Source organism: Cydia splendana, chromosome 12 (assembly GCF_910591565.1).
Source record: "Cydia splendana chromosome 12, ilCydSple1.2, whole genome shotgun sequence".
Classification (NCBI taxonomy): Eukaryota; Metazoa; Arthropoda; class Insecta; order Lepidoptera; family Tortricidae; genus Cydia; species Cydia splendana.
In genome coordinates this window covers 7,257,279-7,272,560 of record NC_085971.1, presented here as the reverse complement: position 1 = coordinate 7,272,560, position 15,282 = coordinate 7,257,279, and the positions used below count along the sequence as shown (strand labels likewise).

General features: G+C 37.9%; 1 protein-coding gene and 1 long non-coding RNA gene across 2 annotated transcripts in view; both read left to right on the top strand.

Moving 5' to 3' along the window:
* Nucleotides 1-15,282, top strand: part of LOC134795393 (uncharacterized) — a 548,375-nt gene that overhangs the window by 212,137 nt on the left and 320,956 nt on the right. The window lies entirely within an intron of this gene.
* Nucleotides 1-15,282, top strand: part of LOC134795373 (ATP-binding cassette subfamily G member 4) — a 73,443-nt gene that overhangs the window by 52,908 nt on the left and 5,253 nt on the right. The window contains exons 6-8 of the mRNA XM_063767202.1: nt 3,182-3,368; nt 5,085-5,199; nt 14,204-14,442. Coding sequence (XP_063623272.1) covers nt 3,182-3,368; nt 5,085-5,199; nt 14,204-14,442 — 541 coding nt within the window. The remainder of the gene's footprint in view (nt 1-3,181; nt 3,369-5,084; nt 5,200-14,203; nt 14,443-15,282) is intronic.

Below are 15,282 nucleotides of genomic sequence, written 5' to 3'. Positions count from 1 at the left end.
ACATACATACAGACGCACGAGTGATCCTATAAGGGTTCCGTTTTTTCCTTTTGAGGTACGGAACCCTAAAAAGATTTATTTTTATTTTGTGGAATAGTGTCAATGTGATATCTTAAATGGATTCAGCACCCCAGATTCAGACGAAAACGATACCAAACACGGCCTAGCACCTTCACTGATATAGATATATCAAGATAAAATTGAGAGCCCTAAATAAACTTTCAAGAGCGGATATCTCAAAAACTATTCAACATATCGAAAAAATTGACTGAATAAACTTGTAACAAATTAAATTAACTTTCATTTTGTATAAGTGGCCATGTCGCTGAGATGCATAGTTTCCGAGATATAATCGAAAAACGGGAAAATGGGACCTTCAAAGCCCCCTCTCTCCCCCCCGCTCAAGGGCTACGGCCGGGGACTTTTGATATGTTCACCTCCTAACTTGTCAAACCGAGTTACGGAGTCAAAAATTGTGTTCCGAGCATTTCCCTCTACAACTTTTGGAGCATTCGTTGCCTGACCTAAGTAGCTGATTGAATTTCTTTAAAAACTTTTCTGTAAAAGGTTGACGGGTGTTGGGTGTTTATATGGTTTCGGTCGATTATTATCATTTGCATTGCCCATGATGACTTACTAGAATTACGAGCACACGAGACACTAATAGTAGTTTGACAAACCTTGGTTTTCAAGAGGTATTTTATATTGACATTTGCTGTCACAAATTTGCTGTCAGATTTAGTCGCAAACCGCACGCAAAGTGCACACAAATGTGTCGACACCTTGTTACGGAAAAGTGTAGACACGGCGACGACACTTTGTTTCGAAACAATTCTAGACACATTGTGTGGACTCTGTTACGACACATCTGACATTTAGTTACCACTTTGTGATTCTGCGACTGGAATGGTTATATGGGTGCATTGCCAACGTTTGGACAAATGCGTGGATCTAAACTGCAAAACGTAATTCAAGACCAAAAAAGTAAGATAATGTTGCCACTGCAATAATTTGTTTGTAAAATAGTAAATTCCTTTTGATAAATAATCACGCTAAGGTAATTTATTAATTAGTAATTTTACTCCAACGATTTAAAAATGTCCTTTTATTTACTTATTTTTACATAAATACAAGACGCGCTATTAAAAAGTGGCAACATTGTCTTACTGTTTTTGGTCTTGAATTACGTTTTGCAGTATAATTACTGTAATGCATCAAACTAGATATTCAAAATTGTTTAACTGGTAACTTCAAAATATTCAATAAATTGAAGTAGGTAGATAAATAATGAGGCCTAACATAAGAAAAGGTGCCTTGTGAAAAAATCCTTTTGGATGGGAAGGGAACCACTTGTTTATATACAGGGTAGTTTACCTATTAGCTGGATATTTCGGGTAAATGTTATAGTAGACTGAGTATACATACTGCTGATCGCCTAAATAAATAAATAAATAAATAAATATTGGGGACATCTTACACAGATCAACCTAGCCCCAAACTAAGCAAAGCTTGTACTATGGGTGCTAGGCGACGATATACATACTTATATAGATAAATACATACTTATATACATAGAAAACACCCATAACTCAGGAACAAATATTAGTGTTCATCACACAAATAAATGCCCTTACTGGGTTTCGAACCCAGGACCATCGGCTTCGCAGACTATCCACTAGGCCAGACCGGTCGTCAAATTATAGTAATTATACCATAGGTTGCCTAGATAACCTAGATTAGTCGAAACAATGTTTCTTCAGTACCTACTCAATTAAGCAGTGATTTCCAGAAATAATCATGGCTCATAATTACAGTATTCCGAGTTCATACTTACAAAGTTGCCAATGTTGCAATGTTGTCGATTTATAAAAACTGCCACGAGATTTGAATTAATCCGTAAATACAGGGTGTTTTCGTCTCGCCACACGACGCGTACAAATTAATAAAATCTAAGTCACACTGAACGACCTTTACAGGTATTGAACAACTCCGAAAACTTATCAATAAATATTTTGATGTTGCTTGTTTAATGATGTCGTTAACCGAAGCGTAATCAGAATTCAGCTTAAATAACCGCAAAAATTATTTTACATCGTATTTTATTTTGACTTTTATGTCAATATTTTTTTTTGCAAAAAAACCTACGAATATTTGACAAGAATTTGCTGATGGTATGGAGCACCTCAGCATCGCAATTCAAATCTATAGGTAATCACGGAAATCTTTCAGATATAACTGACTTATTTTGAAGAACTGACATCCTGAATTCAGAGCCAGACATTAGCATCTGAATTCACATATTATTATATCAGATGTGTTTGTGGTGGCTCTAGTTCAATCTCTACTGTGCACATGACGGCATCAGGAGAATTGATAAAGAGTGAAGTATCACCCCATAGGTACCTATATAAAACAAACCTTCTTTGATTATGCATTGTAATACATAATCATAACTCATAAGGTGTTTAAGGTGGTGTGTATAGTCTCGTAATTATAATTATTTTATGATCTATCATCAGTGTTGTTACCTACAATGATGTAGATGGCTCCATATTGTTTCATCTGATTCATAATTATGACTCATCTTATATCTACGTCCATAATTCCAACTTTAGTCAATACCTAATTAAGTTGTATTCAAAAATGTAAAATGATTCAATTATCACTTTGGAATAGCACTGCATTGATACTTTTCCATACTTATGTTTTAAGTACTTACACGTCTCCTCATATAAAAACAAAACACTATTGGCATTATATACGAGTATGTACAGTTACAAATTCTTTCATTTGTTATCCTTTTTGCTGAATACTTGTTTTATACAGGTAATGACCGAGGTAAAGAGTTGGTTTTGCAGTTTAAAAACGTCATCTTGATTTGATATATACATATTTGATATTAGGTACTTGCAGCTCGCATGGCATCTCATCATAGATTCGTATAGTAATGTTTATATGTGTATTCATTATGCTTATTGTTGCCTGCGAGTCGCAATGCGAAATGCAAAAATATCAAATTAAGTGGACACTTTGAAAGTTCAAATGCGACTCAAAAAGCGATTGCTTCTTTGAAGGGCCTGTTTCACAATTTAACACCGTTATAACTGTCCGACCTTTAAAAAAAAACAGACTACACACAGCTGGAAAACAAGTTCTTTAAGTTAAGTTTTTTCCTCCACAGGCTATCGATCGCCCTCGAGCTAGTAAACAATCCACCAGTGTTCTTCCTGGATGAACCTACTAGTGGCCTCGACACCGTCACAACAGTGCAGTGTGTGAAGCTACTGAGACAATTGGCGCGGCAGGGTCGCACTGTGGTGTGCACCATCCACCAGCCGGCAGCCTCGCTGCTAGAGCTGTTTGACCAGGTATGAGCTAGATTGGTTATCAATATACTGGTGTATCTCTTTTATCTTATGTTTAAATAGGTTTCTTCTACTTGTTACGGTCCTGGAACTCAGAGTAGTTTGGATAAGTTACTCCCACCCCTTGTTAATACACCCATTTCTTACTCCACGGAATGGCGCCAATTAAATTCAGGACGTTTCAGAGTGAAAATATTATGTGTGGGCCTGCTAAATCCAAACATTGATCTTATAATTTTTTGTATTTATGTGTATCCGTTTAAGTCCTTTAAGTATATAGAAATAAGTACACACTTACACTTTGAATAGTCTCGAAACTTTAGGTCTCCTGGCGGTCTAGCATAAGTTGCGTTCTCGCGAGCGAGTCCATACTTGAAGTCTCGCTTGATGTATGGAGTCGCGCGCGAGAACGCAACTCATGCTAGACCGCCAGGTTGTCTGTCTATATTAGATGGTTTAGCTTTTGTGAATCATCTACAAGTATCCTAGTGTTGTCAGTACTCTGTACTGGTACCTATAGATAAGTAGGTACCTACTAAACTCTTAAGTTGTAATTATAACAATGATACATCGCACTTGCATGCATAATAGTCGTAAGGCGTATAATTATGCAATATAAATTATTGTTCACTTAGAACATATTTTGTACTCTAACGATTATTTATCCTAGTAATAATAGGTATCTATTACAAATATGAAAATTACCATATTTAATGTGAAATAGGTCAATGTTTTTTCAAATAGTTTTCTAAGCTGAAATAAAAACGACCAGCCTTCAAACAAGCGGCACCGATAGCGTGTGACACGCTTATCTTTGTTAGCAGCTTTTTGAATAAGAGACTGGAATTAGAAACAATATCCTAAGAAACAATGGCCTGGCCGCGTGTTCATTACTGCTTAAGAGCTCTGGCGAGTAGCAAACTCAGTTAGGTTCTATTCTTTAAATCTCTATCTTATTTTGTATCGTTGGAACAAGCATAAGTACCAATGCAGTATGGAACTGTACGGATCAAAAAGTCCAAGTTCGCACAATAGCCTCGAACAGAAAACATAAAATAACAATGTTTTCATGACTCTTTTAGGCCCTAAGCGATGCGAATAACATCGCAGTGGACTACGGTGCGTACTGGTTCTGCTTGTTATCATCTATTGTTTCCGTCGAAAATGTCGCTAATGGTACTTCAACACGAAGCTGTCGAAGCTATTATATAATTAATTATGTATGAGTTTTTGCATAATGAGTTCAGAGTCCGTCTAAACTCCGTATAAATGTGGTTACCTACTATAATTAGATAAGCATCAGCCATGGTTGTTACATTTACATTTAAAAGCATATTAAGATGTAATTGGCAAGCTAATTACTATCTTTGACTGAACAAAGCGTAAAATGCAACATCTTTGACATTTCCACATTTTGTCATGGCTCGTTTAAGTAGGTTGCCCTATACTACCTACCTATACAACGTGGTAAAATGCATTTATCCAAGTGTGATTGATCTACGATTTAAGGATGACTCACACTAGACCGAGTAGACCGGGCCGCGCCCGGGGCGAGGCGTCCGACATTTCATTTTCTATGACGGCTGATCGGTGATCAAGTGGTGCTTTTCATAGAAAATGAAGCGCTGGAAGCTCCGGCCCGGCCCCGGCCCGGTCTAGCGTGTGTAGGTACCTATACAGATGCTAGATAATAAACGATTAATGAAATCTCTGTTACAGGTGTACGTGTTAGCTGACGGTCGGTGCATCTACCAGGGTGACACGGCCGCTATGGTGCCACATCTGCAGAGCGTCGGTCTGCCATGTCCTCGGCACCACAACCCAGCTGACTTTAGTAAGTTTCTGCCACAAGTAACCCACTACTAGTAATCCTCAAAGCAAACTATATAATTTAGAAGACGATCCGTGCTTAATATCAGGGTTATTTTGCTACTATGGTGTTTCATCTTCGGAGCGTTGGTCTGGTGAATAACCCAGCGGACTTTATTGAGTTTCTGCCACTATTCACACTTGAAACAAACCGTAGGGGGAGACAGGAAGACTAGACCAGGTAGGAGACTTGAACCATTTTATTAAAAAATGTGCCAAAATCATACTATTTATTTTATCAGCACTCCAATACCACCTAACGATATCCATAGACGTGACACATAAATGCTAAAAATAGTTATTTGTTTTACAAGGGGGCAAAGTTGTTGTTTAACCGCTCGTGCTAATATTGATACCCGAGCAAGCGAAAGATTCCAAAATTGAACCACGAGCGTAGCGAGTGGTTCGAAAAATGGAATCTTGAGCGTTGCGAGGGTTTCAAAGCACGAGGGTTAAACAAATTTTGCCCCCGAGTGAAACACAAAATTTTTCACCACACCAACCCGAAGCAAATATTAAATGTAAAATATCAAACAAAGTCAAACCAAATCAAATCCAAATGAATGTTACTAAGGATTTATCATCCAAAATCATCATTCAAAAGTCAATGCTACTAGCAAACATAAGAAAACAACTCAAAATTTGCATTTGATTACTTTGCCTCACATGTGAATAAAATGCAACTTTGCTATCAGTTTTTGAAGTGCAAAGTAAGCCTTTCCGAGCTGGTGTGGTGAAAATAAATATATTGATTTTGACACTTTTCTACATATAACGGTTCAAGTCTCCCGCCTGGTCAACTCTCCCAGACTCCCCCTACCATGCAACCTGGACCGGGTGCAACCAAAACCCAACTGAATTTAATAAGTTTCTGCCACCAAGTAGCAGTATCATGTTTTACGGAAAAAATTGGGTCGATCAAATATTTCTTGTTGTTATTCTGTCCCATCAGCCAGGAGACAATAGTAGCATTATAGTTTCTTAGAAGAGCTGCTGTACCATGGTCTACAAACGTGCTTAGTAGATGTCCCATTATGGAAAGGCCTTATAACTACCAAAAAATTCAAGTTTGGTTCATTTAAATACGAAATAACTAGTATTTTAAGAGTAACCCAGGAGACCGTAACCATGGCAACTAGTGACAAGAAAAAGTTGATTCACCCAATTGCTTTCTTCACATAACGCTGCCGTTAAATGGTAAAACGCTGCAACTCAAGTTACAGCGTTTTAAGTTGCCTTGGATCAAATGATTCCTTTTATGTTCTTCTATCATCCACTTTTTTCAGATTTTTGATATCTCTTTTAATTAAGTCTGTAGAAAACTGTCAAAACGCGGCAACTATAGTCTAAGCATACCAAAACATTGTAACAAGAGTTAACGCGTGTTTATTTCGGTGTCGTGTTAATACATCATAACATAGAGTAAAGCAGAACGCTGTAAGTGCTACCTGCAGCGTTCTGCTTGCATTATAATATTGTTAAATTAAGAGCATAGAATACGCCAGAACGCGGAAAGAGACTGAAAAAAATGATAGTAATAACCGTTTATCAAAATTGAAAGTAAAAAAATCCAATTACCTAATTAATTTAATTTCTTTAAATTACAGATCCATTTTAAGAATTACACTTACAATGTTTTCTTTTTTCAATGAATCACTTTATGAGTTATAATCTAACGGCCAAAACGCTGCAACTAGGAAATAATTGTGGCAAAATGATGTAACTATGGAGTTACAGCGTTTTGCTAAGAAATTCTCTTAGTTATTTTTTATTGGATCTTATTGGCAAAACACTTTATGGCTAATATTTAAATAAATAGGTACACTAATTTATAAAATGTGCATTAGTCGGCTATATAAAATGCACTCTTAGGTATATATTGTGTAAATTTCAACCTTATAAGTTTATAAAAAATTGGTGTTTCAAAGGCCGGAATGTTTAAACCTTTAAATGCGTTTTTCTCAAAACTGCGTTTTTTGACTTGCAGCGTTCTACCATTTGACGGCAGATTACGATGCATGTGATGTGACGTTATGAGCAGCGTGCGATGTTATAAATGATTTCTTAATAAAAACAAACTAGGTACCTACACTTACCTCCCTTGTCTATATCATGCAGTTCGTCAGTTTCAAGTTACTAAAAAAAGTATTTTTTATGCTACTATATTAAAACGGATATAAGTGCTCGTACCCTCTCGTGAACTGGTTCGAGACTTCTTATTCTCTTTGCAAGAACTGGGTTCAGGTAAGTAATAAAATAAAATAAAAAATATCGTGTTTTGAGGCGATAGCGATAAGCTAAAGCGTTTTCCCTTTCTGACGCCGCGCCATATAGTAAGAGACTGTATCTAATATTTGCAAACCAAACTTATAAAAGGGTCGTAAAACTTTTCATTCACACTTGCGCGGACTAACAAGATTGAGAAAGATAGTGAAAATATTTTTATTAGTTAGTATTACAGTTTGCGGAATTGCCGTGTTGGCGAAAAGTTAGTTCTACAGTAGTACAGATTGGTAAACATTGTTATGTTTTACAATGTTTACTAATCCGTATCTAGATCCACTGAACTGTGGATGGACCTAATGATTACTTCGCGTGAGAGTACATACAATACAATAAACGAAACAAATGACGTCCGGTCGCTGTCTGTTTTTTCGTGCAGCATTATATTGTACTTTAGACATTTAACAAATAGGTTGATAAACCGTAGGACATGCATCAGTAGGAATTTCGTACATTAGACATTTTGATTTTCGATGTTCTCTCTTTAGGAATTTCGTACTTAGGAAATTTGATTTTAGAAACTATAATCGATAACCGCCTAAACTAATCTGCATATTGTTACTTAACACATTCAGCGCCAAGAACCCGACTGTCGGGTACACTGTTCGTAGCGACTACGCGCTCCATACGGCAAAGACATGGCTACGCGCTACGAGTGTAACCCGTAGCACTTAGTGGCAATGAATGTGTACAATGTACCTAAACGTTAAACCGAAATAGACAGCTACGATTACAAGAAGGCTAAGGTCGTTTTAAATTAAACCAGTACTTAGCTATACTATTAACGTAGAGGTCTAAAAATATAACTTGTTATGTTGTTCTAAACATATTGACAGTAGACATGCCTCGCGACTACGTTTGCGTTCATTATTTGACATTTTACTACGTAACACTAACAACGCGGAAGTTCGAATAATAGCAAAAAAAAACACGAACTTGTTTGATGTACGTAATGTTGTGTTAAGTGTTTAAATAGTGTAATATATTATCAACATTGAACGTCAAAGAGAAACAGGTCAGTTTTATACGTAATACAATTTGTACATAGAATAACAATATTCTAACACGGCCATACTGACGTATACTTCGTTCTCGAAGTACACAATTAATCAATAATCTTAATAATAATAAAAAAAACACCATAGCATAATCATAGGATAGTGATTGATTAAAATAATATTAACTTTGACCACTTGCCAGATATCTAGACATGTTTGTCCCATTCACCCGCTGCTAATGAAATGAACAAACACCAAACAAATGGCCGACCAGCGGAGTGCTTTAACTAACTCAACACTTTGCCAATCATCTAGACATGTCAATCTCATTCACTCGCTGCTAGTGAGACAGAAAAACACCAAATGAAAGGCCGACCAGCGAAAGTGTTCAACTTCATCGCTACAAATCCAATAAAAAATAATCAATCAATGAATAACTTTAATCAATCACTTTTAAGTGATTTTGACCAATAAATATTAACTATTCAAATATAGAGTAACATAATATTTACCTACATAACATAAAGATCGTTCGGCCAATCTGACGTATCATTGCACATTGTGTTAAACATATTAATTACAGTTGCTACACATCTTTCTACTTGACCATAGCTTCGTGGTACACCAGGACTCTGCTCCACTGTCGCTTGTAGCGGGTTAAAGGTGGGCAAAGCGATGTCCTTGTCTCTTCTGCGAGCACCGGAGACAGCTTTCAGAAGGCTTCACACAGCTTCCAAATTCGTCTGAAATTATATAAGTATATATGTAGTGTAGCTGGATACAATCCCACTTCTGATGTTAGATAAATGAATATTTTTTTAAAATATTAAATATTAAAAACACAAAACTGATAGTAAATATTATTTTCAAGGTAAAACTTGTCAGGAAGTTATTTATTTACCTTGATTCATAATTATGTAAAACTGCTAAATCAATAACTAGATACTATTTAAGTTTTAAGTAAGATAAATAAAATAACAAACAGATGTAATTGAAAATAAAACTGTTTTATTAAATTAAATAATCCAATTTATTAACCTTATCATCAACAACTTATACACAATCACTATTGGTTTATAATTCAGTAAGAGATGATTTAATTAATTATTAATTAATTAATACATCTAATTAATCAAGTAAGTACATAATTATTACAATAATTACCAACTCCGATACTCAACTAAATACTCCTTTGGCGATGATTAACTCAGTGCTGCAGGGCAAAGCAGAATGCAGAATGCTCAAAGCAGAATTATCAGTAATGGATGGGTCGGTCCCTTTTATACCAATTTCTACCTGGCAACTGGTTTATCATTCCACTTGTCATTCGATAAGTGACGTCACAGAAGTAGTTTCTCATGTACCTCGTCCATTTATCGAATCATGCAGAATAAAACTATTAGAATATATTTTCAATAAACTCCGTTATACATAATTATTAATCAGTAATATTAATTCAAAATATAATTACATACTTCAAAGTAGTTTACAAATTTAAGTAGTAAGTTAACAGACTTACTGTTTCTCTTGTCAACGGTGGTTTCGTATCGTACCTACCCACATAAATAGCAAATTCTGTAAAATTCACGTAATGTTGTGTTAAGTGTTTAAATAGTGTAATATATTATCAACATTGAACGTCAAAGAGAAACAGGTCAGTTTTATACGTAATACAATTTGTACATAGAATAACAATATTCTAACAAACTCCTATGGTCTGTAGATTTAGGATTCGCCAAATTAAAACTGTTGTTGCTGTTTGAATATCTATTAAGTACGAAAATAAAGTTCATCCGGTTTAGGTGCTTAATGATTGTTATCAAACGAAACCCAAAAGTCTTAACATTATTTGACTGGTTTATTGTGACCAGTTATTCATTCTCTAAAAAATTACGTCGGGACCAGTCCTGGGCGATGTAATGTATGTCAGAACTAAAAATGACTTTTTGTATTTAACTTTCCATTAGTCGTAGCTCGTAGTAGTTAAATCTCAGCGTATAAAATTACTGAAATAACATACTGCTCTTGTACATATATTTATCTTATACTTTTTAAATTAAACGAGCAATTCTTGAAGACATAAACACGAATATAAAACTAAAACTAACTACAATTAAATTAACTAAAACTAAAAATTAAAAATACCTATCAAAATTTGGTGCCCTCGGGAGGGTGCCCAACACGCAGGCAGCGTTCCCGCGCTGGATTGCGATGGCAATTCTCTGCGCGAGAAAGCTGCCCGCGCGGGGGTCGCCCGTTGCCTCCCTCAGCCGTTTCCCGAGCGCCTTATGGAGCATCTGTGCACCTCTGCCCCACGAACCAAGCGTCTCGACGCCAAATGCGACGAATTCGTATTGAGCGCCGAGACAGCTGTATTTAGCTACCTTTTGACGCTCCCGAGTGTCCGCCGCCGCGCCAGCACGCCTGCTGGTCGATGGGACGTAGGACGCCGCTACCGTGTCAGCGCAAGTGGCGTCCCATACCAACGCACGACCCATCTTCCAGGGAATCAATGACATCCCGTCAGGGCGCTTACCGTCGTTCCGCACTATTTGGGGCTCCAGGGCGGCGGGAACGCCGGCACTGACGAGCGCCCTTCTCAGGATGTCATTGAGGGCGGAATGGCGAGACAGGCGGCCGGCACCCGAAGAGCAGGCGAGCCCGTGGTGACCGAGGCTATCCACTTCAGATCCACATGAAGCGCAGTTGTGGTCGGCGCAGACAGCAACACCTAGCCGGAGACCAGCGGCTATGCGTAGCGTCCCTGGGTCTATAAAGGTGCCGGTGTTAGGCGAGGGGTACGCGTGTAGCCACTGACCCGACTCTGGCCTAGATGAAGCCAGAAGCCTCGCTCGATCCCTGCCTGTCGCGGTGTCCAGAAGTGAGTTTAGAGTAGAGACTGAAGCTATGTTATCCCAGGCCCTTTGTATCTTCGGTCGAGACGGAAAATTTTGACTCGGTCCAGCTAGCCAAGCATTCGACGCCTCAACTAGGCACGCGATCTCGCAGTTTGTAGCCGGAGAGGCTTTGAGAATATTACCTGCGAGATCGGAGGTGCTATGAATTGAGGCCAAGAATGCTGGCAAAGCAACACTTGAAATTTTACGGGTACCCAAGCCACCATACCTTATCGGTAAGGTGGCTTGAGTCCATGCCTGCTCGCTAAATCGGATGTTCAAAATTGATTCAATTTGGGATTTTAAAAGTAGGTCAAGAGGTCGGAGTAGATGGGGGTATTTCCAGATAGGACAACAGCGGAGCAGGTAGGTGAATTTTGGAATGAGTAAACAAAATTTTAGAATAAACAGTGCAGAATGACTGCTAATTTTGAGAAGGCGGTCCGAATAGTCACTAAATTTTGAAATAGATTTACTCAGAAGGGGAGGGATGGCTTCATTGAAGATGGGTGCTCCGAGAAGATGTAGACTGTCTTTAGATATATTTTTGATGGATGGCGCGATGTTATTAAAACTTTGAATAATTTGGGATGCCGAAGAAGAATCTACATTGTCGGAAATATATAATTCACATTTATTGAAATTTAATTCCAACCCAATATCTTTAAACTTATTTTTAATTTGTATTAAATCTGCTAAGACAGTCTGTGAATCGCCACCTAGAGTCCCATCGTCAAGGTACCACACGTTTAATTTGGAATTTAGACTGTGAATTATTGAATTAATTGTCAAACTAAATATGGCTGGACCGAGGGGATCACCCTGCTGACAACCCACTGCCGAAAGTATCTCATTGTTTTTGTGCATTAATTTGGATGGACAGTGATAACACTGTAGTAAAAAGTTATAAATTTCCGGAACCGTCATTTTAATTTCGTTCAGCAGGGTGTCTCTATTCACTGAATTAAAGGCGTTCTGTACGTCTAATTTTAAAAGTACCTCACATGCGTCGCTTTGTACGAAGGTGCGTACGGCATGGACCGCCGCCTCGCAGCCACCGCGTGTGCCGAAGCCAACCTGAATAGGTTCAAAAAGATTTTGTAGTTTTTTGCGTGTTAGCCGGACACACACTTTGGCCGCTAATCGCCGTAAAGTCGACCCTACGGCGATAGGGCGTACGCCACCGTCTTTTTTTGAGAGGGCAATGAGGTTCGCCCCATAAATTACCGACGTCACCTCTTGACACACATCTCCCATCAGCATAAGATTGATTAATTTTGTAATGCTGGAGACAAGGTGCTCACCAGTTACACCGCTGCCATAATTGGTGAGGTCAATCAGATGCTGAGGGGAAATGCCGTCTAGGCCGGATGCAGACCCTTTTGGGAACGATAGCAGAGCTGCTAAAATGTCTTTGTCAGTGGCTTGGAGACATGCCGAAGGGTCAGATGGAGGGTCCACGAAAATAGGGGTGGAAGGGCCTGGCGGGTGTTTGGACTGTAGAGCGGCCGCGGTTTCGGGTGTATCAGGTGCCATAGTGTCGTTGGAGAAGAGTAACCGAGTTGCACCCTTAAGGTCACCATCGTGAATTTTCTCCTCGACCTTCTCAAACAGGTTATATTTATTAGTATTGCATCCAGGACGTATATTAGGCGTGGGCATGTTCGTAGTTTGGGTATTATTTCTGATCTGTTGAGTAAGCGATATATTAATGTTTTGGAGCTCGGATACGTGGAGGACTTTGTACGAAAAGGTTAAAAGATTGTACCATTCTTCTGCGTTATTGTGCCGAACGCACTTGTTGATAGTCTCGGTAAGTGCTTCTGCTACTGCGGATCTTGCACCGCGAGGCACGCGTTTTATTAATGGCGTTGTCTGTTTGAGCTGCCCAAGTAGAGTCTGAAGTGGAGCTGTGGCATTGGATGAGGGCGTGGGAGTGCTGAGGTTTATGGAACTTGACGTGGATGTGCTTATTGGAAGGATACGAACCTGATGAATTCGCGATTGATGAATGTGTAGGCCTCTGGGAGATGAAAAAATTTTGTTACACACACAGCATTCCATAGTAGGCAACGGGTACGGTGCCGAAAATTATGCTATACACAAGAACGGAAAAGCCTAAATTCATAAAAATAAACATATAAACTATTACTATCTAAATCTAAGTAAATATAAACATTCAAAATCACAATCAAAGTAAACTGTCAGCAGAAACATTTGTTGAGTGACACTTGGACGAAACTGGCCAAGCGCGCAGGCGTAGTTTGGTGTTTCCCGTAGAGACGTAGCCGCTCGGCCAATAGAACGATGAGAAATATTGTTGCTACTGGATACTTAAATAAACGTCAATGACACTTATGACTTCTGGCGATGGCGATCTTTCAAATTATAGCCTTCCGTATTACAGCTGATCGACGCCACCTTATGAGTCACCCACACTCACAGGGCTGCATTACTGATGTGGATGCATGTCGGGCTCATGTATTCGTAAAATTAATAGGTATACACTTTTTAAAAATGTAAATTGCCGGGGGACGTCAAACGTCAGTTCACTTTAGTATTTTTTTCTTTGTGATACCAAGCGTAATATTATTTAATCTATTTGGTTGATCGATTTTCGGCTTATTGCGAGTACGTGTAAACATTTTACACGTTTTAACAAAAACAGAGAGCACAAGAATAAATGTAGACGTATTTAATACAAGCATAATCTTTTGGAACCATATTTAAATCTTTAATGAAATGGGAATGAATGGACGCTCTAATTCATTCTATGTCCTTTTATTTCCAGTAATCGAAGTGACAGAAAACCCTGACAACATAACGTTACTATGCGAAGAAATCCTAAACGGACAACTGTACAAATCATCAAAGCTCGAACAGACGGAGCCGGTCAACAACATGGAGCTGAAGATATGCTACCAGACGGAGGAGGCTCAGGAGACGGAGATCATGCTGAGCAACGAGAAGTGCCTTTATAAAGTGCCGAAGTATAATGGCAGTACTTCGAGCAGCTCTTTAACTAGTCAGGTAGGCGAAAATAATACCATGATTATAGCAAATAAAATAACACGTCCCATCTGTGCCCTGTTTATCAAAAGCATGTAACTTGTAATACAAGTGGAAGTCCCTTTCTAACAAAAGCTGTCAAAAAGGGACTTCCACTTGTATTACAAGTTACAAGCTTTTTTTAAACAGGGCACTGGTAGTAAGCGGATTCTATGGATAATATAAGTTTCAGTTTCAGTTTCATTTATTTTTTATATACCTATAGGTTACATGAAAGATACATTTGATCTCTATGTTTTACCCACTATGCAGGTGTACAAAGTTGTCTAGTGCGGTTATTAAATAAACGCATGCTTATGTCTAAAAGTAGATACTGATACAAGAATTGACTGTAATCATGAATTCGCACTTAGATGTTAGTACCTAATATCTATGTGGGAGTTCATATTTAGGTTACCTATGTATTTGAATGTGCAGTAATCACTGATTAAATGTTTAGGTACAGATTTAAAGAGTGAAAGTAAAGAGATCCCCGACTATAGTTTTAGTAGTAGTATTTTAACAATTATTATATAATAAAATAGATTTAATCAACCACGCAATTTTAATCCAAGGTTCCTAATTTAATTAATAAACAACCTTGGACTATAAAATAGCTCACATTGTTTGTGTTCACATTGCTCATTTTGGTTTAATAAGTGTGTACCTAAGCTTAAGTAGTATTTTTTTATGTTATTAAGATATTTATAAAAACAATATGTCCGTCTTTATACATAACAAAAACTATTTCCCGTATAAAAACTTCTGCGAGTTACTAAGGAAGTAAAATATATAAATACCATATTTTACATATCAATGTAA